We start from the raw sequence: 27816 nt of genomic DNA, 5'->3' as shown, positions 1-27816 counted from the left end.
TGACTATTTCCTTTCCCTTGTTGAGGAAGTTTTTGACTATAATCTCTTCAAATATTTTCTGAGCCCCTTTCTTTTACTCTTCTTCTTCTGGGACCCCTATAATTCGAATGTTGGTGTGTTCAGTGTTGTACCAGAGGTCTCTGAGATTGGCCTCAATTCTTTTCATTGTTTTTTCTTCATTCTGCTCTCTGGCAGTTATTTCCACCATTTTATCTTCCAGGTCACTTATCCGTTCTTCTGCCTCAGTTATTCTGCTATTGATTCCTTCTAGAGTATTTTTAATTTCAGTGATTGTGTTGTTCATCACTGTTTGTTTCCTCTTTACTTCTTCTAGATCCTTGTTAAATGTTTCTTGTATTTCTCCATTCTGTTTCTGGGATTTTAGATCATCTTTACTATCATTACTCTTAATTCTTTTTCAGGTAGGTTGCCTATTTCATTTTCATTTATTTGGTCTTGTAGATTTTTACCTTGCTCCTTCATGTGTAACGTATTTTTCTGTCGTTAAATTTTTTTTTTCCTCTTTTTGATGGGTGATGCCGTATTCCTGTCTTCCTGGTTGTTTGGCCTGAAACGTCCAACACTGGAGTTTTCAGGCAGTTGGGTAGAGCTGGACCTTGGTGGTGAGATGAGGACCTACAGGAGGCCTCACTCTGATTAATATTCCCTGAGGTCTGAGGTTCTCTCTTAGTCCAGTGGTTTGGTCTCAGAGCTCCCACCACCGGAACTTGAGCCTGACCTCCGGCCTTGGAACCAAGATCTTCCAAGCTTCGTGGTGTGGTTAAAAAAAAAAAAAAAAAAAAGGCAGTACAATATCAAAGAATACAAAAATAAAATTAGAAAGATAAAAAATACATTAGGAAAAAATAAAACTAATTGAAACAACTGCAACAAGGTAAAATAAAACCACAGCAGAAAAAAGAAAAAGAAAATAAAGAGAGGGGAACTAGCCAAAAGGGGAGAACAATAACAAAGTATAAAGAATAAAATAAAATTTGAAAAATAAAAGATTTATTAGGAAATATAAAAATATAGAAGAATCAAGAACAATGAATCAACAAGGTAAAACAGAACCCCAATCTAAAAGAGGAAAAAAAAAAAAGAAGCCTTGGCTATGGGGGCAGGGTTTAGGCGGGGGTGGAATTGAGGCAGGGACCTAGGTGGGTCGGGTGGGTGATGCTTGAACGGGGCTTATGCAAGCGTGGCCCAGGACCTCTGCTTAGGATCTGGGCATTGAAGGGGAGGGGCAGCACCTGGAAAGGAGGGCCTCTGGAGTGTGGAGTTCTGGAGTTTGGAGGTAGGGCCCTGAGTGAGGGTGTATGGGTGGGGTTTAGGCCCAGTGCATTGGAGGGTGTCTCCGAATGTAGAGGTAGGGACCTGGATGGGGGTGTAGGGGCAGGGCTTGGGCTCTGAGCGGCAGGAAGGAGGCTTCCAGGGCAGAGGTTTAGGCCTGGGGTGCCTAAGTGGACGGGGAAAGTGCTGGCCCAGTTCTTTTGCGTTCCTTCATGCTCCTCCCCACCATCTTCCCCAGGGTCTCCACTGTTGCCGCTGGACCCCTAACCATGGGTGGTTCCCTCTGGGTGTAGGAGCTCCTCCCCTCCCCCAGCCACCCCTCAGGGGTGCTGGTCCCAGAGGTCTGGCCTTTACTTTTGCTCCCCCTTCCCTCTCTCCCACTCCCTCAGGACCCGCTCTGCTGGAGGGGGCCTCAGTGTGCAGAGGATCAGGCCCAGAGTCTCAGCAGGTTCCTGGGGGCTCAGGTGGGCAGGGGAAACCTGACTGACCACGTTCCCTTTTGATCCTCTGCCCTCCCAGTGGTTCCCCAATATCCTCCTCCTGGCATGGGATCCCTTCCCCTCCCCCAGCTGCCCCTCAGGGGCACCAGTCCCATCCCACCTCTACTTCTCCTCCCCCATCACTCCCCCCATGCCCCACATCCTACCTAGTCGCTGGGGGTTCGCCCTGTTCCCTTAGGTGTCCGTGGTCCCACACTGGTGCCTGGTAAGTGCCCTAGTTGTGAGGAGATGTGAATCCGTGCTCTCCTAGTATGCCATCTTGACTCTGCCCCCTATAAAATGATTTTGATGATAGCTCCCTAAGGAGGTGTATTTTAAGACTTAAGTGACATAATAGCTCTAAAGCCCCTGGCACAATGCCAAGCCCATAGTGGGTACTCAATAAGTGGTGGTTGTTGTTGCTGTTATTATAGAGGTAGCGAGTGCTTACTTGTTGAAAACACAAGCCAGTAGATGAGGCAGTGTTTAAAAGGAGGAGAATAAGTGATTACCTCAGAAAGTAAAGTGATGGAATGCATAGCATGTTATTAATCATGAATTAAAGGGAGCATTTCATTATGTTGGAAAGGGAAAGACATTAAGAAGCCTTCACTGAATATTTGACCTTTAAATTACAACTTCAGGGATTAGAGTTTCACCAGATGGATACAAGAAAGAGTGTCATGATGTGAGTAATGATGTGGAGACCCAATATCACATATAGTCTTTGGAAGCTGCTGACTATTTAACTATGGATATCTGCCCCAGATGTTATGGGGAGGGAATGGTTGGAGGAGGGCCTAAAAAGGCATGCTGAAACTAAATTGCTGTATATTCCATGTTAAGAAGGTGGTGCATTATCCTATTGGTGCCATTGAAGGTTTAAAACAATTTTTTTATTGTGGTAAAATATATATGACATAATATTTACCATTTTAACCATCTTTAAGTGTACAGTTCAGTGACATTAAGTACATTCACATTGTTGTACAATGGTCTGCAATATCCATTTCCAGAACTTTTTCATTAACTTATATTGAAACCCTGTATCCATTAAACAATAACTCCTCATTTCTCTCTCACCCTTGCTCCTGGTAACCACCGCTCTACTTTCTGTCTCTGTATTTGACTATTGTAGGTGCCGCATATAAGTGGAATTATATATTTGTCCTATTCTGCTTATTTCACTTAGCGTAACGTCTTTAAGCTTCAACCATATTGTAGTACAGTACGTGTCAGAATTTCTTTCCTTTTTAATGTTGAATAATATTCCATTCTATGTAGTATATACCATGTTTTGTGTGTCCATTCATCCATGGATGGATGTCTGGCTTGTTTTTACTTTTTGCTATTGTGAACATTGGTGTAGAAATACTTGTTTGAATCTTTACTTTCATTTCTTTTGTGTATATACCCAGAAGTGGAATTGCTGAGTCAAATGGTAAATTTATGTTTAATTTTCTGAGGACCTGCCATGCTGTTTTCTGCAGAGGCTGTACCATTTTACGTTCCCACCAGTGATACACAAGGGTTCAATTTCTTCATATCCACAAAATCTTGTTGTTGTTTTTTCTGTTGTTGTTGTTGTTTTGATAATAATCATCCTAGTCGTATATCATTGTGCTTTTGATTTGCATTTTCCTAATGATTAGTGATGTTGAGCACCTTTTCATGTGCTTATTGTCCATTCATATATCTTCTTTGGAGAAATGTGTATTTAAGTCCTGTGACCACTTTTGAATTGGGTTATTTTCTTGTAGTTTAAGAGTTCTTCATATGTTCTGGATATTAATTCTGTATCATACACATGACTTGCAAATTTTTATTCCATTACACTTTTAGTAGTGTTGTTTGATACACAAAAGGTTTTAATTTTTACACTATTAGTAGTGTTGTTTGATACACAAAAGGTTTTAATTTTCGTGAAGTCCAATTTGTCTGTTTTTTCTTTTGTTTCCTGTGTTTTTGTTTAATATCCAAAAAATCATTTCCAAATCCAAGGTCATGAAGCTTTTCTCTTTTGTTTTCTTCTAAGACTTTTATAATTTTGCTCTTATGTTTAGATCTTTGATCCATTTTGAGTTAATTTTTGTATGTGGTGTAAGACAAGGATCCACATTACATGTGGATATCCAGCTTTCCTAGCACCATGTTTTGAAAAGGAAGTTCTTTCCCACTGAATGTTCTTGACATTTTTATTAAAAATCATTTGACCTTATATATGAACATCTATTTCTGGGCTCTCTTATTTTATTTTATTGGCCTCTGTGTCTATATTTATGCCGCTGCCATACTGTTTTGGTTACTGTGGCTTTGTAGTAAGTTTTGAAATCAGGAAATGTTAGTCTCCTAGCTTTGTTCCTCTTGTTCAAGATTGTTTTGGCTATTTGGGGTGCCTTGAGAGTCCAGGTGAATTTTAGGATCTTTTTTCCTATTTCTGCAAAAGAAAAAGTCATTAGGGTATTGATAGGGATTGCATTGAATATGTAGATTGCTTTGGATACTGTTGACATCTTAACAATATTAAGTCTGCCAATCCATGAACATGGAATATCTTTCTCTTTATTCATGTCGTCTTTAATTTCTTTAAGCCATGTTTTGTCTTTTTCACTGTACCTCTTTCATCTTCTTGGTTAATTCTTAAATCTTTTATTCTTTTTGATGCTATTTTAAGGGGAATTATTTTATTTCAGGTTGTTCATTGTTAGTGTATTGAAATGCAAATGATTTTTGTGTGCTGATTTGTATCCTGCTAGTTTTCTGAATTTGTTCATTAGTTTTTTTTTTTACATCTTTATTGGAGTATAATTGCTTTACAGTGGTGTGTTAGTTTCTGCTTTATAACAAAGTGAATCAGTTATACATATACATATGTTCCCATATCTCTTCCCTCTTGCGTCTCCCTCCCTCCCACCCTTCCTATCCCACCACTCTAGGTGGTCACAAAACACTAAGCTGATCACCCTGTGCTATGCGGCTGCTTCCCACTAAGCTATCTGTTTTATGTTTGGTAATGTATATATGTCCATGCCACTCTCTCACTTTGTCACAGCTTACCCTTCCCCCTCCCCATATTCTCAAGTCCATTCTCTAGTAGGTCTGTGTCTTTATTCCTGTCTTAACCCTAGGTTTTTCATGACATTTTTTTTTCTTAAATTCCATATATATGTGTTAGCATACAGTATTTGTCTTTCTCTTTCTGACTTACTTAACTCTGTATGACAGACTCTGGGTCCATCCACCTCATTACAAATAGCTGAATTTTGTTTCTTTTTATGGCTGAGTAATATTCCATTGTATATATGTGCCACATCTTCTTTATCCATTCATCCGATGATGGACACTTAGGTTGTTTCCATCTCCTGGCTATTGTAAATAGAGCTGCAATGAACATTTTGGTACATGACTCTTTTTGGGTTATGGTTTTCTCAGGGTATATGCCCAGTAGTGGGATTGCTGGGTCATATGGTAGTTCTATTTGTAGTTTTCTAAGGAACCTCCATACTGTTCTCCATAGTGGCTGTACCAATTCACATTCCCACCAGCAGTGCAAGAGTGTTCTGTTTTCTCCACACCCTCTCCAGCATTTATTGTTTCTAGATTTTTTGATGATGGCCATTCTGACTGGTGTGAGATGATATCTCATTGTAGTTTTGATTTACATTTCTCTAATGATTAATGATGTTGAGCATTCTTTCATGTGTTTGTTGGCAGTCTGTATATCCTCTTTGGAGAAATGTGTATTTAGGTCTTCTGCCCATTTTTGGATTGGGTTGTTTGTTTTTTTGTTATTGAGCTGCTTGTAAATTTTGGAGATTAATCCTTTGTCAGTTGCATCATTTGCAAATATTTTCTCCCATTCTGAGGGTTGTCTTTTGGTCTTGTTTATGGTTTCCTTTGCTGTGCAAAATCTTTGAAATTTCATTAGGTCCCATTTGTTTATTTTTGTTTTTATTTACATATCTCTAGGAAGTGGTTCAAAAAGGATCTTGCTGTGATTTATGTCATAGAGTGTTCTGCCTATGTTTTCCTCTAAGAGTTTGATAGTTTCTGGCCTTACATTTAGGTCTTTAATCCATTTTGAGCTTATTTTTGTGTATGGTGTTAGGGAGTGATCTAATCTCATACTTCTACATGTACCTGTCCAGTTTTCCCAGCACCACTTATTGAAGAGGTGTCCTTTCTCCACCGTATATTCCTGTCTCCTTTATCAAAGATAAGGTGACCATATGTGCGTGGCTTTATTTCTGGGCTTTCTATCCTGTTCCATTGATCTATATTTCTGTTTTTGTGCCAGTACCATATTGTCTTGATTACTGTAGCTTTGTAGTATAGTCTGAAGTCAGGGAGCCTGATTCCTCCAGCTCCGTTTTTCGTTCTCAAGGTTGCTTTGGCTATTCGGGGTCTTTTGTGTTTCCATACAAATTGTGAAATTTTTTGTTCTAGTTCTGTGAAAAATGCCATTGGTAGTTTGATAGGGATTGCATTGAATCTGTAGATTGCTTTGGGTAATAGAGTCATTTTCATGATGTTGATTCCTCCAATCCAAGAACATGGTATATCTCTCCATCTATTTGTATCATCTTTAATTTCTTTCATCAGTGTCTTATAATTTTCTGCATACAGGTCTTTTGTCTCCTTAGGTAGGTTTATTCCTAGATATTTTATTCTTTTTGTTGCAGTGGTAAATGGGAGTGTTTTCTTGATTTCACTTTCAGATTTTTCATCGTTAGTGTATAGGAATACCAGAGATTTCTGTGCATTACTTTTGTATCCTGCTACTTTACCAGATGCATTGATTAGCTCTAGTAGTTTTCTGGTAGCATCTTTAGGATTCTCTATGTATAGTATCATGTCATCTACAAACAGTGACAGCTTTACTTCTTTTTTTCCGATTTGGATTCCTTTTATTTCCTTTTCTTCTCTGATTGTTGTGGCTAAAACTTCACAAAGGCTTGATTTGTGACCCAAGATATGATCTATCCTGGAGAATGTTCCATGAGCACTTGAGAAAAATGTGTATTCTGTTGTTTTTGGATGGAATGTCCTATAAATATCAATTAAGTTCATCTCATTTAATGTATCATTTAAAGCTTGTGTTTTCTTATTTATTTTCATTTTGGATGATCTGTCCATTGGTGAAAGTGGGGTGTTAAAGTCCCCTACTATGAATGTATTACTGTCAATTTCCCCTTTTGTGGCTGTTAGCATTTGCCTTATGTATTGAGGTGCTCCTATGTTGGGTGCATAAATATTTACAATTGTTATATCTTCTTCTTGAATCGATCCCTTGATCATTATGTAGTGTACTTCTTTGTCTCTTTTAATAGTCTTTATTTTGAAGTCTATTTTGTCTGATATGAGAATTGCTACTCCAGCTTTCTTTTGGTTTCCATTTGCATGGAATATCTTTTTCCATTCCCTCACTTTCAATCTGTATGTGTCTCTAGGTCTGAAGTGGGTCTCTTGTAGACAGCATATATATGGTTCTTGTTTTTGTATCCATTCAGCCAGTCAGTGTCTTTTGGTGGGAGCATTTAATCCATTTACATTTAAGGTAATTATTGATATGTATGTTCCTATTCCCATTTTCTTAATTGTTTTGAGTTTGTTATTATAGGTCTTTTCCTTCTCTTGTGTTTCTTGCCTAGAGAAGATCCTTTAGCATTTGTTGTAAAGCTGGTTTGGTGGTGCTGAACTCTCTCAGCTTTTGCTTGTCTGTAAAGGTTTTAATTTCTCCATGAAATCTGAATGAGATCCTTGCTGGGTAGAGTAATCTTGGTTGTAGATTTTTCTCCTTCATCACTTTAAATATGTACTGCCAGTCCCTTCTGGCTTGCAGAGTTTCTGCTGAAAAATCAGCTGTTAACCTTATGGGGATTCCCTGTGTGTTACTTGTTGTTTTTCCCTTGCTGCTTTTAGTATGTTTTCTTTGTATTTAATTTTTTGTTCATTAGTTTTAACATTTGTTTTTAGACGCTTAAGGGTTTTCTATCTCTCACCTGGACTATTTCCAATTTATCTCACTTCTTGCCCTGCCCCACCCCCTCACCCAGTCTTCTTCATTCAGTAGCCAGAATTGTTCTTTTAAAATATATGATAGGGCTTCCCTGGTGGCGCAGTGGTTGAGAGTCCTCCTTCTGATGCAGGGGACACGGGTTCGTGCCCCGGTCCGGGAAGATCCCACATGCCGCAGAGCGACTGGGCCCGTGAGCCGTGGCCGCTGAGCCTGCGCGTCCGGAGCCTGTGCTCCACAACAGGAGAGGCCACAACAGTGAGAGGCCCGCGTACCACAAAAATAAAAATAAATAAATAAATAAATAAAGTATATGATGTTCCTTCCTACTTATAGCCCATCAGTAGCTTCGCAACTTAAAATAAAATTCTAAGCCCTTATCAAGTTTCATGAGGTTATACAATATTTGGCTTCTAGTTAACTTTTCAGTTTCATCATGTTTCACAGTCACCACTTCGTTACTTAGCCCCAGAAATATTGCTCTCTTTAAATAAGATTAGGTACTTTTTTGCCTCTGAGTTTTCGCATTTACTGTTTTCTGTGTCTTGAATGCTCTTCCTCCAGAAATTTAAATGTCTCTCTTCTTCACTTTCAGGTCTCTTCACCTGTTTAGAGCGGCTTTCTTTGTCTACTCTATTCTAAAATAATACCGTCTTCCCAACAGTCTGTAGCCTCTTACCCTGTTTTATTTTTCTTAATAACACTACCTGACATCATAATATATATTTATTTATCTGTTGTCTATTTTCTCTAACTAGAATGTAAGTTACAGAAGCGTAGGGATTTAATTGATCATATTTATGACAGAGGATATATGAAGATATCAGGTTGACAGGATGATCAATGATATGAGGATATAAATGAGAATGTTTGATGGAACAGTATCCTAAAGGAGGTAGAATAGGCTTATTTTTCCAAAAAAAATATTTATTTTTATTTATTTGGCTGCGCCAGGTCTTAGTTGTGGCAAGCAGGATCGTTGCAGCATGCGGGATCTTTAGTCGCAGCATGCAGGCTCTTATTGCAGCATGCGGGATAGCATAGATAAAAGAGTGTTCACTGTCTTTTATCCTCTTATTTTCAATCTAGAAATAAAGATAATTTTGTTGCATGTTAATTTTGTATCATTTTTTCATTAAGTATATTGCTTTTAATACCTTGAACAAATCCTAAAAAGAAAGTAGTCCTGAAAACTTAGATGCTCATCTAAGATGTAGTTTATAGTTAAGGTTGCAGAAATGATCTCAGAAACTTATAAAAACAAGGTTGTCTTACTTCTTGTGTTTGATTATTCTGTACCATAGGTAAACTTGATTTACATTAAGACTGAATATGGTAACAAAGAATAGAATTAGGAATAGACCAAAGTCTTTGTTTTACTATATTGAGTGGGGGAGGGGGAAAAATAAACTACTTTTGATTATTTTTTTGGGAGCTCCATATCTCAAAAAAAATAAGAGATTGTTTTTTGACTGAAATGTGATAATAGAAAATGTTTTTGTTATAATATTAAAGAAATGGTATGGTCTGTTATGTTGAAAAATGTATGGAATAGTAGGATGTGAGCTGGTGGGTGATTTTCTTCTTTTCTTATAATTCATGTAGCTTTTGCAGTTAGCATGTAGTTTTTAAAATCAGAGTAATCAATTAATCTAAAAAATCATTGTGCATATATAATATAGTCCCTCTTCAGCTCCTTGCTTTAAATTGGCTTTCAAACTTTTAGCAGAATAGAGGCTTTTTTTTTTTTTAACATTTTGCCTAGTTTTGTATAAAATAACAGCGAAATCAGTTTTAAATGGGAGGCAGTGTATCAAATACATGGCCATATTGTTTAGGATGTTTTCCTGTGAACATTTAATCTGGTACTGTACATGCCAATCAGAGACATTCAAGACCTTCTGCTATACCTAAGACAGCGTCTCTTGGCTGCAACAAAATGATCAGCTAAATGTTGTTACTTATGGAATCTTGGCTTTGATGTAGCATTTCAGAATTTATGCACACGGTAAAGTAAAACAGGTTTTATTTTTTAAATGTTTAATAGCAACCTCCCCCACAGCACCTCTCATTCTTTCAATCCTGCTTCACAAAGGCAGGGATCTCTGTCTCTTTTGTTCAGTTCCATATCCTAGGTTTCTCAAATCTGGCAATAGAAGGTGCATATATGTTGATTATGTCCTTCTCTCCTAAATACGAGGACATTAAAATAGAAATCTTTTTTTATATTGTTGTTGTTAAACGTCACACTAATAGGAAAAACAGGAAGAAAGTGAGCTTCGTTCTCTGCCACCTCCTTCCCTTGCCCACTTGGCTGCTTTAAGTGTTGCAGTTATTGAATTATCAAAAGAACAAGGAATAACAGATGATGACCTCAGAGTTCGTCAGGAAATTGTGGAGGAAATGTCAAAGGTTATAACAGCATTTTTACCAGGTACAGCTTCATTTTATACTTAATTTTTAAAATGACATAACTCTTCCTCTTGCTTCCTCTTGAACTTAGGGTAAATTCTTAATGTTTTTCTTTCTCTTTTTTTCTCCATCTTAACAGTAGATTAATTATTTGTAAATGACTTTTGGGGGGAAGATATTTCAGAAAAGGAAAATGGAGAATTACGGCACAGCATAATTTTTGTAATAAGAAAAAAAGATTTTTAAAATGTCAGATACAAGATTAATTGCTTAGTGCTTGAATATTGTATTTTATATTAAATTTTCAGTATCATTGACTTCTGAATGGACATTTTAGTCATATTTATTTCAGTATATACAGTTGAACTAGTTACTGAATAAAATTCCTATTGCTTGATGGTGGGGAAAATTAATTTACTTTAAGGAAGTTAGAGGTAAAATTTACACTTTTATTTCTTTTTTTGACTCTTGATCTTTCTTTACAGAAAGCTTATGTTTTTGGCACAAGGGGGAGTTGGGTCAGATTTATTGTAGACATTTATGTATAGATTATTTGCTTAGCCCTCATCATCTTTTTGCATTAATACTGAATTTAAGTAAATGGATATTAAGTAAGACTTGTTTCTTACCACCGAAGGGATTTTAGACAGTTGATAAATTATAATTTTATATCAAGCCTTTGTGAGATTTATAAGAAAGAATTTGAAATTTTAATTTTTCTTTATTATTTCTATAATGTAGTTTTCTATCTAAAACACATTGATACTAATTTAAATTATACATAGGAATAATTTACTTATTATTATAAGAATAGAAGTGAAATATTTATGATTTTAATGACTTGGATGACTTTCAGACATTTTGTGAACTTGAAAAGTAGACTTTTATAAATTCAACTGAGTACAAACTTAACACTTCCTAACATACTAAACATCCCATGATCAGTCCCAATCATGTTATTTTTCAACTTGCCCTCTGCTGAGATCATTTAAAAATTTACCGTATTATGATTTTTTTTGTTTTTGTTTTTGTTTTTTGCGGTACGCGGGCCTCTCACTGTTGTGGCCTCTCCCGTTGCGGAGCACAGGCTCCGGACGTGCAGGCTCAGCAGCCATGGCTCACGGGCCCAGCCGCTCCGCGGCATGTGGGATCTTCCCGGACCGGGGCACGAACCCGCGTCCCCTGCATCAGCAGGCGGACTCCCAACCACTGCGCCACCAGGGAAGTCCCGTATTATGATTTTTGAAATAACATATTTGATAGTTTGCAAAAGATGTAGGTAGCATGTTATTATTCCTATTTATTTTGTTCTGTGAGCTCTTGAAAACCAGAGGTTTTTTTGGTTTTGGGTCTGCAGTATCAATTGACTTGGCTTCACTTTGTGTTTTTAAAGAGCATTGGCTGAATGTCTGTGATCCCTTCCTCATTTAAAGAGCTATTTCTTAAGTAAATATAAATATCTAAAAAAATATGTAGTTTGTGACAGTAGCTATAGCTAGGTTAGTACATTCTTTACTGTTACATATTAAATGTGAAACATACTTCTAGTTATTCCTAAATGAATTACTACTAAAATTTTGTTTAAACACTGAACTTGAATGAGTTATTTCTCTCTTCCTGAACCCTATAACTGAGAAACATTTTTATTATTTTGTAGATCAGTTAGAAAAGGATATTATTCTTCTATAATTGCTGTATTAGAATTGGAAGACACAGAATTGAAATATATGCAGTTTTCCTATCACTGTTTTTTAAAGTTCTCATATTTGCATGCTGTTTCATGGTATGATATTTTTCCTTCATTTCCAGAGTGTTCACTTAGGTTGTATGGCTCGTCTCTGACTAAGTTTGCTCTGAAAAGTAGTGATGTTAATATAGATATAAAATTTCCTCCCAAGGTAAGTAATTAGACAAGACCCTTTTCTGTATGGTTCTTAATTAGTACTTGGTATTGTTTATTGGTTATCTTTTTAGAGAAGATATAGGAGAATATAAAACTCTGGCTTGTAGAATGTTACCATCATGATTTAACAGTGCTTTTGGAAAGTACTTTTTAGCTGTCAGACATAGGTGGAATTAAAGAAAATAAGGGAGAAAAAAAAAAAGAAGAGGAAGGTGGTCAAAAAAAGGAAAATGCTTGTATTTGAACGTGTTGAACAGTTATTGCTTATGGTAAGCAGTATAGAAAGAGGAAAGAATTTTGAAATCATACATCTGTAGATGTTCAAATCTTGGCTGCAATGAGCAAGTTACTTGACCTTCTTGAGCCTCAGTTTCTAATTTCCAAGATAGGAATAATAACTTCAATATTAAATAAGGTGATATATATACCAAGTATGTTTTGTATAGTGCCTGGTACATTATAGGTACTTTTTTTTTTTTTTTTTTTTTTTTTGGGGTTACGCGGGCCTCTCACTGTCATGGCCTCTCCCGTTGCGGAGCACAGGCTCTGGACGCGCAGGCTCAGCGGCCATGGCTCACGGGCCTAGCCGCTTCGCGGCATGTGGGATCTTCCCGGACCGGGGCACGAACCCGTGTCCCCTGCATCGGCAGGCGGACTCTCAACCACTGCGCCACCAGGGAAGCCCCACATTATAGGTACTTTTAATAAGTAGTGGCTAGGACCATTAGCAAAATACCAATATTGTTTAGCATTGCTAACATTGCTTATTTACTGACATATCAAACATTTAAAATAATCAGTTGATATTTTATGTGTTTTTAACTTTTTGAATAATAAGTTTATGCTCAAGGAGGTTTGATTTGGGTGAAAATTTGATGTTTTAATTTCTAGTCTGATATAGTCGTTAACTTACAAGTAAGGTATGATTATTAAATGCTTTTTAAATAGCAGCAAAGTACACATTTAAGCTAAATATTTGACATGCTTGTTATTTAAAGTAGTATTTTAATCTAAGCCTTTTGGCCACGCTGCCAGTTGTCAATATCCCTTAAATTTCTTATCTCAACAACTTCTTTTTAGAAATCATTTGGTAAACTGATTTCTTTTTTCATTTGTTTTGATATGAAATTGCAGAATCTTTTCTCACTCTAAGAACTCACTAATTCTAGTAGTGTTGCTGGAATAATAGCACTATATGATTTATTGGATTCTACTTCCTCCATGAACAAGATTTCTTAACATAAAAGTAGAACACTATTCTGTTTTCATTATTTTAAAATACAGAGCATGATTTTACTTGTATTTAATGAAATTGAATTATCTCTAAAGTTCTGAAACTTGAACTTTGAAGTTAGTGTATTTATTAATTTGAAACTTCTTTTAGATGAATCATCCAGATCTTCTGATACAAGTGCTTGGGATTTTAAAAAAAAGTGGTGAGTTTCTTTTTAGAGTTGTTTTTCTAAAGAAAGTTCTTTAAAGGTATATGCATTGTGTTGTTTATGTATGCCTAACCAAGTTAAACTAAAACAGCTAGCATATTTGCGTCATTGTATTGCATATGTATTTAATAGGTGTACTAGAACATTTACATGTCAGTTAGATCAAAAGTATCATATTTAAAATTGATATATTAAAAACGATTGCCTTTTGGGTAATTTCAAAATGTTGCCTTTGAGTATTATGAATGCTTCTTGTGTAAAATGAGACAGAAAACCTGTAATCATTAGGAGATTGTTGATGAAGGAAGATTTAGGGAGAGACTTGGGGAAAAAAATGTGTGTATGCATTGAATAAATATGTTTTTCCCCCATTTAAAACAATGTTAATCATTTATAGTACATCAACCAGATTATACCTACTAAGTCTTTCATATGTGGCTCATCTGTCTGGATTGATTTTTATGTAAAAAGGACATTCATATAGGTAACAATACTTTTTAAATAAAAATTTTAAAAATTACAACTTTCTCAAAGGAGGTCCCAGGTCATGTAGTACAGTCTGGAATATTATTTTCTTGGTTTTATTTACTGCTTTTCTTGTTATATAAAGTAAATGCTTAGGAGCTCAGAGTCTGGAGCCAGACTTTCCAGGTGCAAATTTTAGTTAGTTGTACCACTTACTGGTTGTGTGTCCTTTGACAAATTACTTAAGTGTTAATGCTTCAGTTTTCTCATCTATAAAATGGCAATAATATAGTATCTTTTTGATGAGAGGGTTGTTTATGAGGATGAAATGGGTTAAGCCATAGCTTAGAAAAGTACCTGGTTTACAGTACCTTCTTATTAAATTTCTGCTGCTGTGATTGTTATTATTACTATTGTCATCTTATATTTTATGAATCATAATTACCTGTCAAAAATATTTCCATTTTGGCTTAGAAGAGATAGTTTATTGATTTTAGCCATATCCTCTCATTGGCTCTAGTGTCAGTTCTAAACTTCTTTTCTTCTCTCTGTCTGCCCTATCAGCTCTCCGTTATTTATCAGCTTTTTGGCCATTTTCCTGGAATATTAATATTTAAGGGATGATTTTGGTCCAGTTTAACCTGTAAAGGAAGTTTTCTTCTGTAATAAATAGTTGACTCTCATTGCACAAAAACTCTAAAGCATAATATAGACAAGCGCTTTTACCTCTTTAGACTCACTAGACACTATCAACGTAGCAAAAATATTTTAAATATGTTTTCCACTAAAATACATGAATAGATCATCTTAAGTCACATAACATAGGTTTCTAAAATTCAGTCTGAATGTAAAATTGATTATTCCCTCCTTTATGCCCTCTGTACTCTTTAAAGACCTCTATCCTGTTATCTGCAGGATTTATTTGTTTATATATTTGTTTTCCAAATCCCTAATTGAGCTCTTTGTATCTATTCATTGTCATATCCACCATGCATAATGTAATTCCTGACATGAAGCTCTTCAGCACGTTTGTTTTGAACAGATTAATAATTCCAACAGGTACTACTAAGAGGTTTTTTCTGAACTTCAAATGCGATAATGTTAATCCATCTGTTTTTGTTTAGATTAGATATTTTATAGCATGGGGCCTACCTTGGAGATGTAGAGAAAGACTTCAGAGTGGAAGTGTGCTTCACTTGTTAGTCCTTCCTTAAGAGCTTTGGCAGACTCTTCATGTATTAACAGGAAATAGGGCCAGTAGAGTTAGCCTTTTACTGCCATGGATAATTTAAAAGAACTATATTGTCAGAGCATTGTAGGTTCTCATTTTGTGACTCCTGTGGAAATAGCCTTCAGAAGTAAGTGGTGTCCTCTGTTTGCTATATCTATGAAGGTTTAACAACTTTGACTAGATTGTATATTTACTTGGAAATATTCAAACTTTTAGGGATGTTAAAACCTTTCTTCTTAAGGTAATTATAATGTTCAGACAGTATTTGGGACTCTGCCTGTCTGTGGTTTGTGATAATACAGCAAATGACACCAAGAGAGGTAAGAGATTCTGTTGGGTTGATGCTTAAAACGAGAAGAGTGGATTGTCCCACAGAAGCAGTGAGAGTGATTTTTAGAAGGAAACAATTACTTAATGTTTACCATAGAGCAGACATTTGAGAGATGTTGACATTAGCTTACATGTTTTATTTTTTTTCTTTATTAGTATTATATGTAGATGTGGAATCTGATTTTCACGCTAAAGTTCCTGTTGTGGTGTGCAAAGATCGGAAAAGGTCGGTAACAATGAAGAGAAAATAAAGTTTTTTTAAAAAAAATTAACAACAACCAAGTATGCAGTGGATATCTGTAAGAGAGAAGAGTTTTGTTTTAGATTTCTTCTTGGATTAATTTGACTAAGCTAGTTTCTATTTATTAAAATTAGCAAGCCTGCTAAAAGCATGTGAACAAGAAATGGAGTTATTAGAGAGTTAAAAATAAAACATTCTAATGCAAAACTTTTCATTTGTTTATTCACCCAACAGTATTGAGCATTTACTATATGTTAGGTACTGCTTTGCTTATTTCAAACATAAATAAGAAATAGACTCTCTTCTCAAGGATCTATTAGAATCTAGTTTTTAGTTCACTGAAATTCAAGGAGTCTTTGAAGATTGATCTTCGCTTTCTATTCAGATATTTATAGCACTGAGAGAGCAACATGCCTTTGACAAAGGAAACTGAAATAATCGTATTTGAAACCAATGTGGGAGAGATAGAAACAATATGGAAATAATAGTGTATTCTTTTATTGATTATTAATTATTATTTCTTACATTTTAAGATTACTCTTTTTTATTCAAAGCTAGAAGAATCTTTGGAGATCTAGTTCAACTTCCTTATTGTCTAAATTAGAAAATTGAGACCTGGAGTGATTAAGTGATTTGTCCAAATTCAAATTATTCAGGGGAAAATCAGAATTGGAATAGAGGTATTCTGACTTCTAGTGTTTTTCCTACCATATTGTGTCAAATTGCCTCTGCAGCAACCTCAGTCACATTCTTTTCCCTGCCACAAAAATGTTTCTTCTACAATTCTGTCACTCCGTTTAAGGTAGCTCCTATATTCACTTACATATAAGCATTACTTGTGGATTAATAGATAAATTCTTTCTGATCTCTAATCTGAAAATAGCATATCAATAAAGTCATGAAAGCTTGGATAGGAAAAATTAGAGTCGAGAAGTATAGCTAGTCAATTCAGTATTTCATTTTTTTTTCTTGCGGTACGCGGGCCTCTCACTGTTGCGGCCTCTCCCGTTGCGGAGCACAGGCTCCGGACGTGCAGGCTCAGCAGCCATGGCCCACGAGCCCAGCCGCTCTGCGGCATGCGGGATCCTCCCGGACTGGGGCACGAGCCCTTGTCCCCTGCATTGGCAGGCGGACTCTCAACCACTGCGCCACCAGGGAAGCCCCAGTATTTCATTTTTTGTTTTTATCATGTGCAAAGTAAAAAGAATGGACTAGGAAGGTATGTTGTACTATTTGACATTGATGATATCAATGTCTTTCCCCTCACATAAATCAAATTTTGGTGCATCTTAATGCTGCTTTTGAAATTAATTTTTCATGAACTTAAATATTAAATACTAAGTGAGGTTAAAATTTATTTCTGAAGTATAAATGGATAGTTAAAACATCTTTAATTTGTATGGAACTCTAGTGATGGAAATGATATATAGTTTTCTGTTAGCTCTAAGTTTATTAAAACATTTGTTTTTATTATGAATTCTTAGGTGTTAATTGTGGTGACTGGAAAGGATAGCCACAGGATTTGAAGTATTCTGGTTTTTAAGGTATTAGTACAGTGAAAATTTGTTTCTTTCTCATTCACAGTGGTTTACTTTGTAGAGTGAGTGCAGGAAATGATATGGCATGCCTCACTACTGACTTACTTGCTGCTCTTGGCAAAATGGAACCTGTCTTTACTCCCTTGGTGTTAGCCTTTCGCTATTGGGCTAAGGTAAGTGGAACAGAGGAAAAAAGTACCTAACATTTAAGATAAATGAGGCTTTTTCTTGCACTAACATGTAACATAAATCATAATAATATGGGGACAAAATAGTTATTTGTGGACGGAAAGTGGTGTGGCAGGTTCTGATAATGGACATGAAAATAAAGTTTCATAGGCATGTAGAGTTTATTAATATACTTTAGAATGTTTAATTATTATACTTTATTCTCTTTTATTCAGTGTAGAAATATTCTCTTTCACATCTTAGTATTTGAGACTCAAGTCTTCACTCTTATTGTAATTGTAAGTTAAGGTTGTAAGGTTGTAAGATATTGTTATGCAAGTTAAGATTCTTTTGTTAGCATATTTTTTTCCCAGTCTCTGTCTTAGAACATTATTCTCTTTCCTATAAATTATTGGTAACCTGCAGCAATTTCTTTTTTTTTTTAATGAATTTATTTATTTATTTTTGGCTGCATTGGGTCTTTTGTTGCTGTGCACAGGCTTTCTTTAGTTGCGGCGAGCGGGGGCTACTCTTCATTGTGGTGAGCGGGCTTCTCATTGCGGTGGCTTCTCTTGTTGTGGAGCACAGGCTCTAGGCGCATGGGTTCAGTAATTGTGGCTCACGGGCTATAGAGCTCAGGCTCAGTAGTTGTGGTGCACGGGCTTAGTTGTTCCGTGGCATGTGGGATCTTCCCGGACCAGGGCTTGAACCCCTGTCCCCTGCATTGGCAGGTGGATTCTTAACCACTGCGCCACCAGGGAAATCCCTCCTGCAGCAATTTCTGAATGGCCAACTGCTAAGAATTCGTTATCTAAGTTTCCTAAATTAGAATTAACATATTATTAAAGGCTGTGGTTCCCCCTGTGCTCCAGGTTACCCCTTGGAGGTGGCGAGGAGTGGTAAATATCAGTCCAAATGACTAGAGAGAGAGAGATTTTAGTTTTTGTATATAGTATTCATCAGTGTAGTATTCATTACTTGTTAGACTAATGATGAGTAAATTCTCTGTCTTATACAAAGAAGATGAGTTAGTGGGGTAGTGGTGGAGTGATAACTTGAGAACAAAAACAGCCAGAGGATTCTTTTAGAAATATTTTGTCTCGACTTTTGATTCTCCCCATAGTTGGGACAGAACCAGCTGTCTGAGTAAGGAACAGCTTGAAAAGTATGGAACAGTCAGAAAGCCTAAGTTGGGGTGTCTTCATACCTAACACCTTTGTGTTTGCTATTCCCTTCATCTAAAATGTTCTTACCCCACATATCCAGCCAGAAAGGTTCACTCTTTTACTTTTTTTCAAGTTTCTGCTCAAATTTCATCTTACCAGAGTCTCCTGGACCACCCTGTATAAAATAGCATTGCCTCCATCACTCTCTCTGCCGTTACCCTGCTTTATTTTGTTCATAGCACTTACTGCCACCTTCCATACATATTCATATATTTGTTTGTGATCTGTTTTCTTCCATGAAATTATAAACTGCAAGGATAGGAAGTTTAGTCTGTTTTATTTATTCACGGCTGGTCCTCGTGCTTCTTATGTTACTATGCCAGTGCAGAGTAGGCATTTAATAAATATTTGTTGAATACATGGCCCAGTTCTTCAGAAAGATTGTTAATCCTTGGAAGTGACTGGGAGCAGTGAACCAGTCTGAGGGAGGGTGAACCTCCTCTTATTTATCTCATTATATTCTGTGCCTAGCATAATGCCTAGCATACTACAGAAATTTAGTGCTATGAAATGGAATAAACCAATTCCAACTCTAATTTTTATACTAAATATTTATATCATTTTGAGCAAGGCACTTCATCTATCTGAGCCTCAATTTTTCTATCTGGAGAGATTATTTCAAAAGTGATATGAGATAATGAATGAGAATATACTTTGAATTCTAAAATGCTACACAAATCTTTTTTGTTCAATTGGCAAGTGAGATTATTTAAACAACGATAAGTCAGCAGGGATAGGACTGGTGTGACAACCCTAGTAACTAAAGTTTCTCAGAGTATGGGATGAGACTGGTAGACAAGGACTAGCCATTACTCAGGAAACTAAGTTTATCAACTCCAGGAAGGTTAGTGGCTTCATAAGGAATGAAGGAATAAATAGCTGCCTCTGGGATGGTACTATTTAATTATGCCTTAATTTTTTTAGTGGTCATAAATAGTCTTAGTTTTCTCACACACTTCTTTTGTTCTTTTAAGTAATTAGACTGTGTTAGAAGACTATAAATGGTATTCAGCTTATTTTCATTTGGGAAAAAAAAAGTGGCCTATAAACTTTGTTTCCTAAAGTGGTCTCTTTGAAACGGTTACTCAAATTTGTATTGATTCTAAACATACCAATCAGTGAAGGACACTAAAAAACGTGTTACAAAGCTGGTTGCAGAGTGGTTCCTTTCTGTTTCCAACAGAGCGATGTGTCTCATTTTTGGCAGCTGTGTTAGTTGCAAAGAGCTTTTCCCAGTGGTTTTCATTTTCTGAGTTTATTGTAAGAAACCTAGAAATGCTTTCTCTCAAATAATTCCTCTCAAATATTTTTTTCCAACAGCTTTATTTATCTTGAAGTTTTAATCCACATTGTATGTTATTTAGTAAAGCACAGATTTTCCATGATTTGAGGGTTCAGGAAAATTGTAGTATATGAATATAATTTATTCTTGTAATTGAGATCATGAGATTGCTGTTGATTGTTCTCTGGCTGTCTCCATTCTTAAGTAGCTATATTCTTAGCATTCTACTAATAAGAAATTGTTTTCTGGGAAAGCCTATTAATACTCTGGGCAGCAAAACTCTTAGCCTTATCAGTCCGATATAGTCAAGTTTCCTGACTCAGAGCCACTTTTTGTAGTTAACATAAGAATTAATTTTAGCAATATCTGACATCTAAAAGAGATTACTGGGGGTTTTACTTTATTTTTATTTTTTATTGTATATATTTAAGGTATACAACTTGGTGATTTGATATATGTATACATTGTGAAATAATCACGTCAAGCTAATTAACATATCTGTTACCTCACACAGTTACCATTTTAGTTACCGTTTTTATGTGTGTAGTGAGAAAACACTTGAGCTCTAACTTCTTAACAAATTTCAAGTATATAGTACAGTATGGTTAACTATAGTCACCACACTATACATTAGATCACCAAAACTTATTCATCTTGTGTAACTGAAATTTTATACCCCTTGACCAACAATCTTCCCATTTCCCTCTACCCCAGCCTCCGGTAGCCACCAATCTCTTCGCTTCTAATTAGTTTGACTATTTTAGATTCCACATATAAGTGAGATATAACATTTGTCTTTCTGTGCCTGTCTTATTTCACTTAGCATAAATAATGTCCTCTAGGTCTATCTGTATTGTCGCAAATGGCAGAATTTCCTTCTTTTTTAAGGTTAAATAATGTTTCATTGTGTGTATATAGCACATTTCCTTTATCCATTTATCTATCTATAGACGTTTAGGTTATTTCCACATCTTGGCTATGAGATCTCTGTGTTTTAAGAGCTCTCTGTTAAACTACCTCAGTGTTTTTCCTCTGTGAGATGTCTGATAGTGTTAACAGCTTACATGAGCAGCTCCTTATAGTTGCAAAGAAGTTTCTGGTTAACTTGACTTATTCATTAGGCAGCATGCCCTTTGTCCTAATACCCTGGATAAATGAGAATTTATTCTAGTGGAATATTTTGAGCTCTTTTTCAAATTTATTTATTTATTTAAATAAATGTATTTATTTATTTTTGGCTGTTTTGGGTCTTCGTTTCTGCGTGTGGGCTTTCTCTAGTTGTGGCGAGTGGGGGCTACTATTTTCGTTGCGGTGCATGGCCTTCTCACTGTGGTGGCTTCTCTTGCTGCGGAGCGCAGGCTCTAGGTGCGCAGGCTTCAGTAGTTGTGGCGCGTGGGCTTAGTTGCTCCATGGCATGTGGGATCTTCCCAGACCAGGGATTGAACCCCTGTCCCCTGCATTGGCAGGCGGATTCTTAACCACTGCGCCACCAGGGAAGTCCTAAGCTCTTTTTATCAGTGTTTTTTAATCCTCTTTTATTTCAAATTATATTCTTAAATTTACTAAGGCTTTAGTGATTATGCTACGTCTTTATTATGTAAGGAAAATAATAACAGTCCAATTACAGGCTGATCTTACTTAAGTAAATGCAAAAGTCTAAATAAAATATAAGAAAGTGGGGACTTCCCTCGTGGTACAGTGGTTAAGAATCCGCCTGCTAATGCAGGGGACACGGGTTCGATCCCTGGTCTGGGAAGATCCCACATGCTGTGGAGCAACTAAGCCCACGCACCACAGCTACTGAAGCCTGTGCGCCTGGAGCCCATGCTCCTCAACAAGAGAAGCCACTGCAATGAGAAGCCTGCGCACTGCAACGAAGAGTAGCCCCTGCTTGCTGCAACTAGAGAAAGCCCGCGTGCAGCAGCGAAGACCCAACACAGCCAAAAGTAAAATTAAATAAAAAACACAACATATATATATATATATATATATATATATATATATATATATATATACGCAAGTGGGCTTCCCTGGTGGCGCAGTGGTTGAGAATCCGCCTGCTGATGTAGGGGGCGCGGGTTCGTGCCCTGGTCTGGGAAGATCCCACATGCCGCGGAGCGGCTGGGCCCGTGAGCCATGGCCGCTAAGCCTGCGCTTCCGGAACCTGTGCTCCGCAACGGGAGAGGCCATGACAGTGAGAGGCCTGCGTACCGCAAAAAACAAAAAAAGTGAATTACTCAAGCCATATGTGTTAAAATAAGGAATATTACAGAGATGTTCATCAATTATGTTATACATTGTTGTGGAGATTTAAAAAATGCAACAAGGAAAGAAAAGGAAGTAATGAATGTAAATATTAGAAAAACAATAAGATGTTCTCTTTGCTAATGATATGATTGTATACCTAGAAAACCCTAGTTAAAAACTGCTAGAATTTGTGATGACTAAATACACTATAAACATACAAAAATCAGTAGCTTTTCTCTGTCATAAAAATAAACTTATAGAATAGAAGCAGGGAAAAATATTATCTTCATGATAGTGACACAAATTATAAAATACTAACAAATTAATAAGGGTACAGGAAGAAAATTGTGTTATTGAATGGTGAAAACAAAATCTGAACAAATTTATTTATTGAGCAAACATTTGTTAAATGCTTCCTATGTGCTAAATACTGTTCTTAGGTGTTGGAAACATCTAACAAGATGTACTGAGTCCTGCTATCATGAAGCTTACATACTTTTGGAAGAATCAGAGAGTAAAAAAATATATAAATAACACAATATCTGGTAGAATTTAGTGCCATTAAAATGAGGTGATGTGATAAGAGAGTGACATTTCACTGGATGGTCAGGGAAATCTCTTTGAGGATGTGATATATAAACTCTGACCAGCATAACCAGCCACTTGATTGTCTCAGGGAATAGAATCCAAGGGATAGCTAGTAAAAAGCCTGTAAGGTGAGAATTAGCTCTTAAGGAGCAGAAAAAGGCAAGAGTGACTGGAATGAAGCGAGTGAGAGTGAACGTTGTAGAGGATGAGGTTAGACAGACACTTCAAGTGGTAAGGAACTTGTATTTTAATTTCATTGGATAAGTTTTAAAAGCAGTATATGACTTGGCGTGATTTATGCTTGGAAAAGGTCTTCTGGGGGTAAAGAATAGAAATAGGGAACCCAGTGAACAGGCTGTTGTGGTAGATCAGCTAGAGAGGATAATGATCTGTGCTAGGTGAGAATGGATATGAAGCCAAGTATTTGGGATAAGATTTGGAAGTAGGACTTGCAGAGGTAATGGATGCAAGAGGTGAGGGAAAGAGTAATTGATGACAACTCCTAAATTTTTGGAAAATGCAAATACACCAAGTTATTGGATAGGGAGATGGTATCCCTAAAATGTAAAGTCCCCTTAAATTAATTTTCAAATGTACAATAATTTCAATTAGAATTACCAAGAATTTGGGAAAAAAAATTATAACGTAATCTTAAAGTTAGTATGGAAGAATAAATGAGAGAAGCCAAAATAATTCAGAAAAAGAAAACTAGTGAAGGAGGATGTACTTTACCACTATAAAACTGCTTTAGTCAAGTGTATACCATTGCATAGGAATAGACACGTAGATCTGTGGAACAGAATAGAAAGCCCATAAGTAGGCCCTAGGGTAAATGAGATGTTAATCTATGAAAAGAATAAAAGATTTCAGTGAGAAAGCAATGGTTTATTTAATAAATAGTTCTGTCAGAACTGTATCTTTCTTGAAGAAAATAATGGACCCTTAGCACACTAAATGCAAAAATAAATTGCACTCAAATGAAAATTCACAATTTTAGAAGAAAATTTAAGAGTATTTATATGTAACCTGTGGATTGGAGAAACATCTTTATCATGGTAGGAAACCTAGAAGATATTAAGCATATTTAACTGTTTATATAAACAATACATTTTATATGATAAAAAGTACTATAAATGATGCCAAAGCAGATTAGGAAAAAATAACATTTTTCAAATGCGTATGTCAGATATAAAGAGTTATTATTTATAACATAAAAAAGAACACGTACAAATCGATGTGTATTGATGAAAATAGAAAAACTGGCAAAAGATTTAATAGTTCAGAAAAGAGCAAATCCAAATGGTTAGTAAATACATGAAAATTTGTATAACCTCTTAGCATCAAGGAAATGCAAATTGAAGTAACTATTAGATATTATATCTCACCCATCTTGTTGACAATTTTTTTAAAGTGGTAACACCTGTACATCTGAAACTAACACAACTTTGTAAATCAACTTTACTTAATTAAAAATAAAAAATAAAAAAAATAGGGACTTTCCTGGTGGCGCAGTGGTTAAGACTCCACGCTCCCAGTGCAGGGTGCCTGTGTTTGATCCCTGGTCAGGAAACTAGATTCCACATACATGCCACAACTAAGGAGCCTTCTGGCCGCAACTAAGGAGTACATGTGCTGCAACTAAGGAGCAGGCGAGCCACAACGAAGACCCAGCACAACCAAATAAATAAGTAAATAAAATAAATATTTAAAGAAAAAAAGGTTGTAACACCTAGTATTGGGAAGCATGTGTATACCTTCTTGTTACTGATGAAAAGAGAAATTTCTGTACTGATTTTGGAAAACAATCTTATAATATTTATTAGAATTTAAATATATCACATTTTAAAATCCAGCAAATACATTCCTGGGAATATAGCTCATAGAAATGAGTACCAGTGTTTAGGAAAATGTATAAGGATAAATACTACAGGACTGTTTAAAGTGGCAGAACTGGGAACAAAATGTGAAAGTCCTTGGGTGAGGGAACTATTGAATAACCATCCAGATCATAGGCTATAATTTAACCATTTTAAAAGATGTGTTAGATATATACTAATTGACTAAGAGGGACTTTCTTGGTGCATTGTTAAGGGAGAATAGTAATATACAGAGAGATGTCTATTTTGGTAAAACATGACAAAAACTATAAAATCCTCCCTGTATTTATATAGAAAATAGGAATGTATATTTGTATATGGTTATTTGAGTATAGAAAAAGGCATGGAAGAGTACATAGAAGATCGTTAACATTGAGGCAGAAGTAGAGGCAAGATAAGAAAATAAGATTTTAAAAAGATGTCCACAGTAAAAGCACTATGTGTGATATGATTCCGTTTAACTAAAATATGTATGTATCTTCATATGCAGTAAGGAAATGAATGGAAAGATGGTTACCAATATATAAATAGTTATTTCAGGGTGGTATGATTTCAGGTCATTCCTTATATTTGTCATTATTTGAACTTTTAACAATGATTATGGTAGGAAGACAAAAGCTACTTTTATTTTTTAGGAGAACAGAAAGAAAGTTAAATGGTGGTACTTTTTTTTCCCTTCATTTTGCAGTTGTGCTATATTGACTCCCAAACTGATGGCGGAATCCCTTCTTACTGTTTTGCTTTAATGGTGATGTTTTTTCTACAACAAAGAAAACCCCCTCTTCTTCCTTGCTTACTTGGAAGTTGGGTAAGCATCAGTTTGTAACATGTATGCACATGTATATATGTAGTTCATTCTTGCAGAGTGCTCTGTTCACACATTTAAAGCTGGAATTCTGGTTTGTCTGTTTGTCCATCATTTTTTTTCTTTTAATAACTTTCCACTACCAATTTGGAATGCCTTTTTATGTAGATTGAAGGCTTTGACCCAAAAAGGATGGATGACTTTCAGCTGAAGGGCATAGTAGAAGAGAAGTTTGTGAAGTGGGAATATAATTCAAGTAGTGCAACTGAGAAAAACTCAATTGCTGAGGAAAACAAAGCTAAGGCAGACCAACCAAAAGATGATACCAAGAAGACAGAAACAGACAACCAAAGTAATGCCATGAAGGAAAAACATGGCAAAGTAAGCTTTTTTTGTTTTTGTTTTTGGCTTTTCTATCTGTAGAATTTGTGATGCCTTCAATTGAAGCTATTTTAATAGTAGATTGACTGACTGACCTTGAGTAAGCCTCTTGGCCTCATTTTCCTCATCTGTAAAGTGAGGGGTTGATCTGGTTTAGTTTTTCAGTACCAAGATTCCCTAATAAATATATACCTCATTTTGAAAGGCTTGTATTGTTTGAATCATATCAAGGTAATTCTTTGTATCTTTTTCATTTAGATAAGAAAAATTTCCTTCAGGAGTTGGGCTGTGACCAAAGCTTTAGCATATGGGGATTATGTTGCCAGACTGGTGAAGAAATAAAGGCCTTGTGCTCCTATAGAGGGTGGCTGGCTTATTTAATCACTCAAACTTCATTTATTAAGGACCAGCTATGTGCCAGGCATTATCTTGAGTGCTAGAGAACCCAAGATGTATATTCATGGATTATGTCCTCCAGAAGCATGTAGTCTTCTGAAGTAGACAGACATTATTACAAAAATGTGAACGTTACAGAAATCATTGCTCTAGCTATACTGAAGTGTATGTAGTTCCCGAGCACATGTTCAGTTCTTCCACTTTCCTAGACTACCTTCTACCCTTTTCTCAAACCATCAATACTCTCAGCTAATGATCTTGCTTATTATTACTTCTCTGAGAAAACTGAAGCAATCAAAAGAGAACTTCCCACTCCCACCACCATCTCCCACTATCCGCGCTCACATACTCTGCCTTGCTGCCAGCTTTCATAACCTTTATGAAAAATTCCTGTGTTGCTATCTAAAGTCATTATCTTAACTTGTGTGTTTAGTCTCATCCCTTCTTGTCTATTCCGGAATATTGCTCTAGCAGTTCTTCTCTTTCCATCCTAGGTTACCAATTTTTCATTCTTTACTGAATCATACATGCTTTTACATCTCCCACTTTAAAGAAAAATCTTGACACCATTTCCCCTCCTAGCTATTTCCTTGCTCCCTTTTGCGGGAAAACTTCTTGAAAGAATTGTTTATATACACTATTTCCAATTTCTCTGTTTCCTTTTAACTCACTCTACTCAGGCTTTGACCCCCATCAATCTGCCAAAACTTGTTTTACCAGTGTCAGTATCCTCCACATGGCTAAATCCAATAGTTATTTCACAATTTTCATCTTTTTTGACTTATCAGCAACATTTGCAGTTGATTATTTCCTTCTCTAAAAAATTTCTTAACTTGACTTTCAGGATACCACACCCATGCCTGATTATTCCTTCTCAGCCTGTTTGTTGGTTCTTCCTTTCCTCTCCAATCTCTTTAATGTTGGAGTATTCTAGGGTTCAGTCCTTGATCCCTGCCTTTTTTCTGTATCTACACTCCCTTGGTGATCTCATCCAATCTCATGGATTTTAAGTACCATCTATATGATGATGACTCCCAAGTTTAAATGTTAGGCCAAACCTCTCTCCTAAACTCTATAATTGTATTTCCAACCTGCTATTTAATGTTTCTACTAAGATGTCTAATAGATATCTTAATCTTAATGTGTCTAAAACTGAACTCTGGGTCATCCCTTTGCTCCACATGCAGTTTTCCCATCTCAGTTGATGGCACTTCATCCTTTCAGTTGCTCAGTCAAAAACCTTGGAGTCATCCTTTACTTCTCTCTTTCATACCCCATACCAAGTCTGTCAGGAAATCCTGTCATCTCTACTTCAAAATATATCCACAATTTGACCACTTACCCTGTTACCATCCTGGTCCTAGCCATATCATCTCTGGCCTGGACTACTACCACAGACTCATAGTAAGTTTCCCTGCATTTACCCTTGTCCCCTTTATAGTCTCAACACAACAATCAGAATGGCTCTTCTAGAACTTAAGTCAGATCATGCCCTT

The 27816-nt window shown here is 36.1% G+C and overlaps 1 protein-coding gene across 1 annotated transcript in view; it reads left to right on the top strand.

The window, feature by feature from the left end:
* TUT4 (terminal uridylyl transferase 4) overlaps positions 1–27816 on the top strand; it is a 145221-nt gene that overhangs the window by 71112 nt on the left and 46293 nt on the right. The window contains 7 exon segments of the mRNA XM_032626370.1: positions 10045–10222; positions 12010–12098; positions 13488–13539; positions 15728–15797; positions 17397–17523; positions 25427–25546; positions 25712–25924. Of these exon segments, the coding sequence (XP_032482261.1) occupies positions 10045–10222; positions 12010–12098; positions 13488–13539; positions 15728–15797; positions 17397–17523; positions 25427–25546; positions 25712–25924 (849 nt within the window).

Source organism: Phocoena sinus, chromosome 1 (assembly GCF_008692025.1).
Source record: "Phocoena sinus isolate mPhoSin1 chromosome 1, mPhoSin1.pri, whole genome shotgun sequence".
Lineage (NCBI taxonomy): Eukaryota > Metazoa > Chordata > Mammalia > Artiodactyla > Phocoenidae > Phocoena > Phocoena sinus.
Note: the sequence above shows the minus strand (reverse complement) of the source record. Positions and strands in the feature narration are given on the sequence as shown.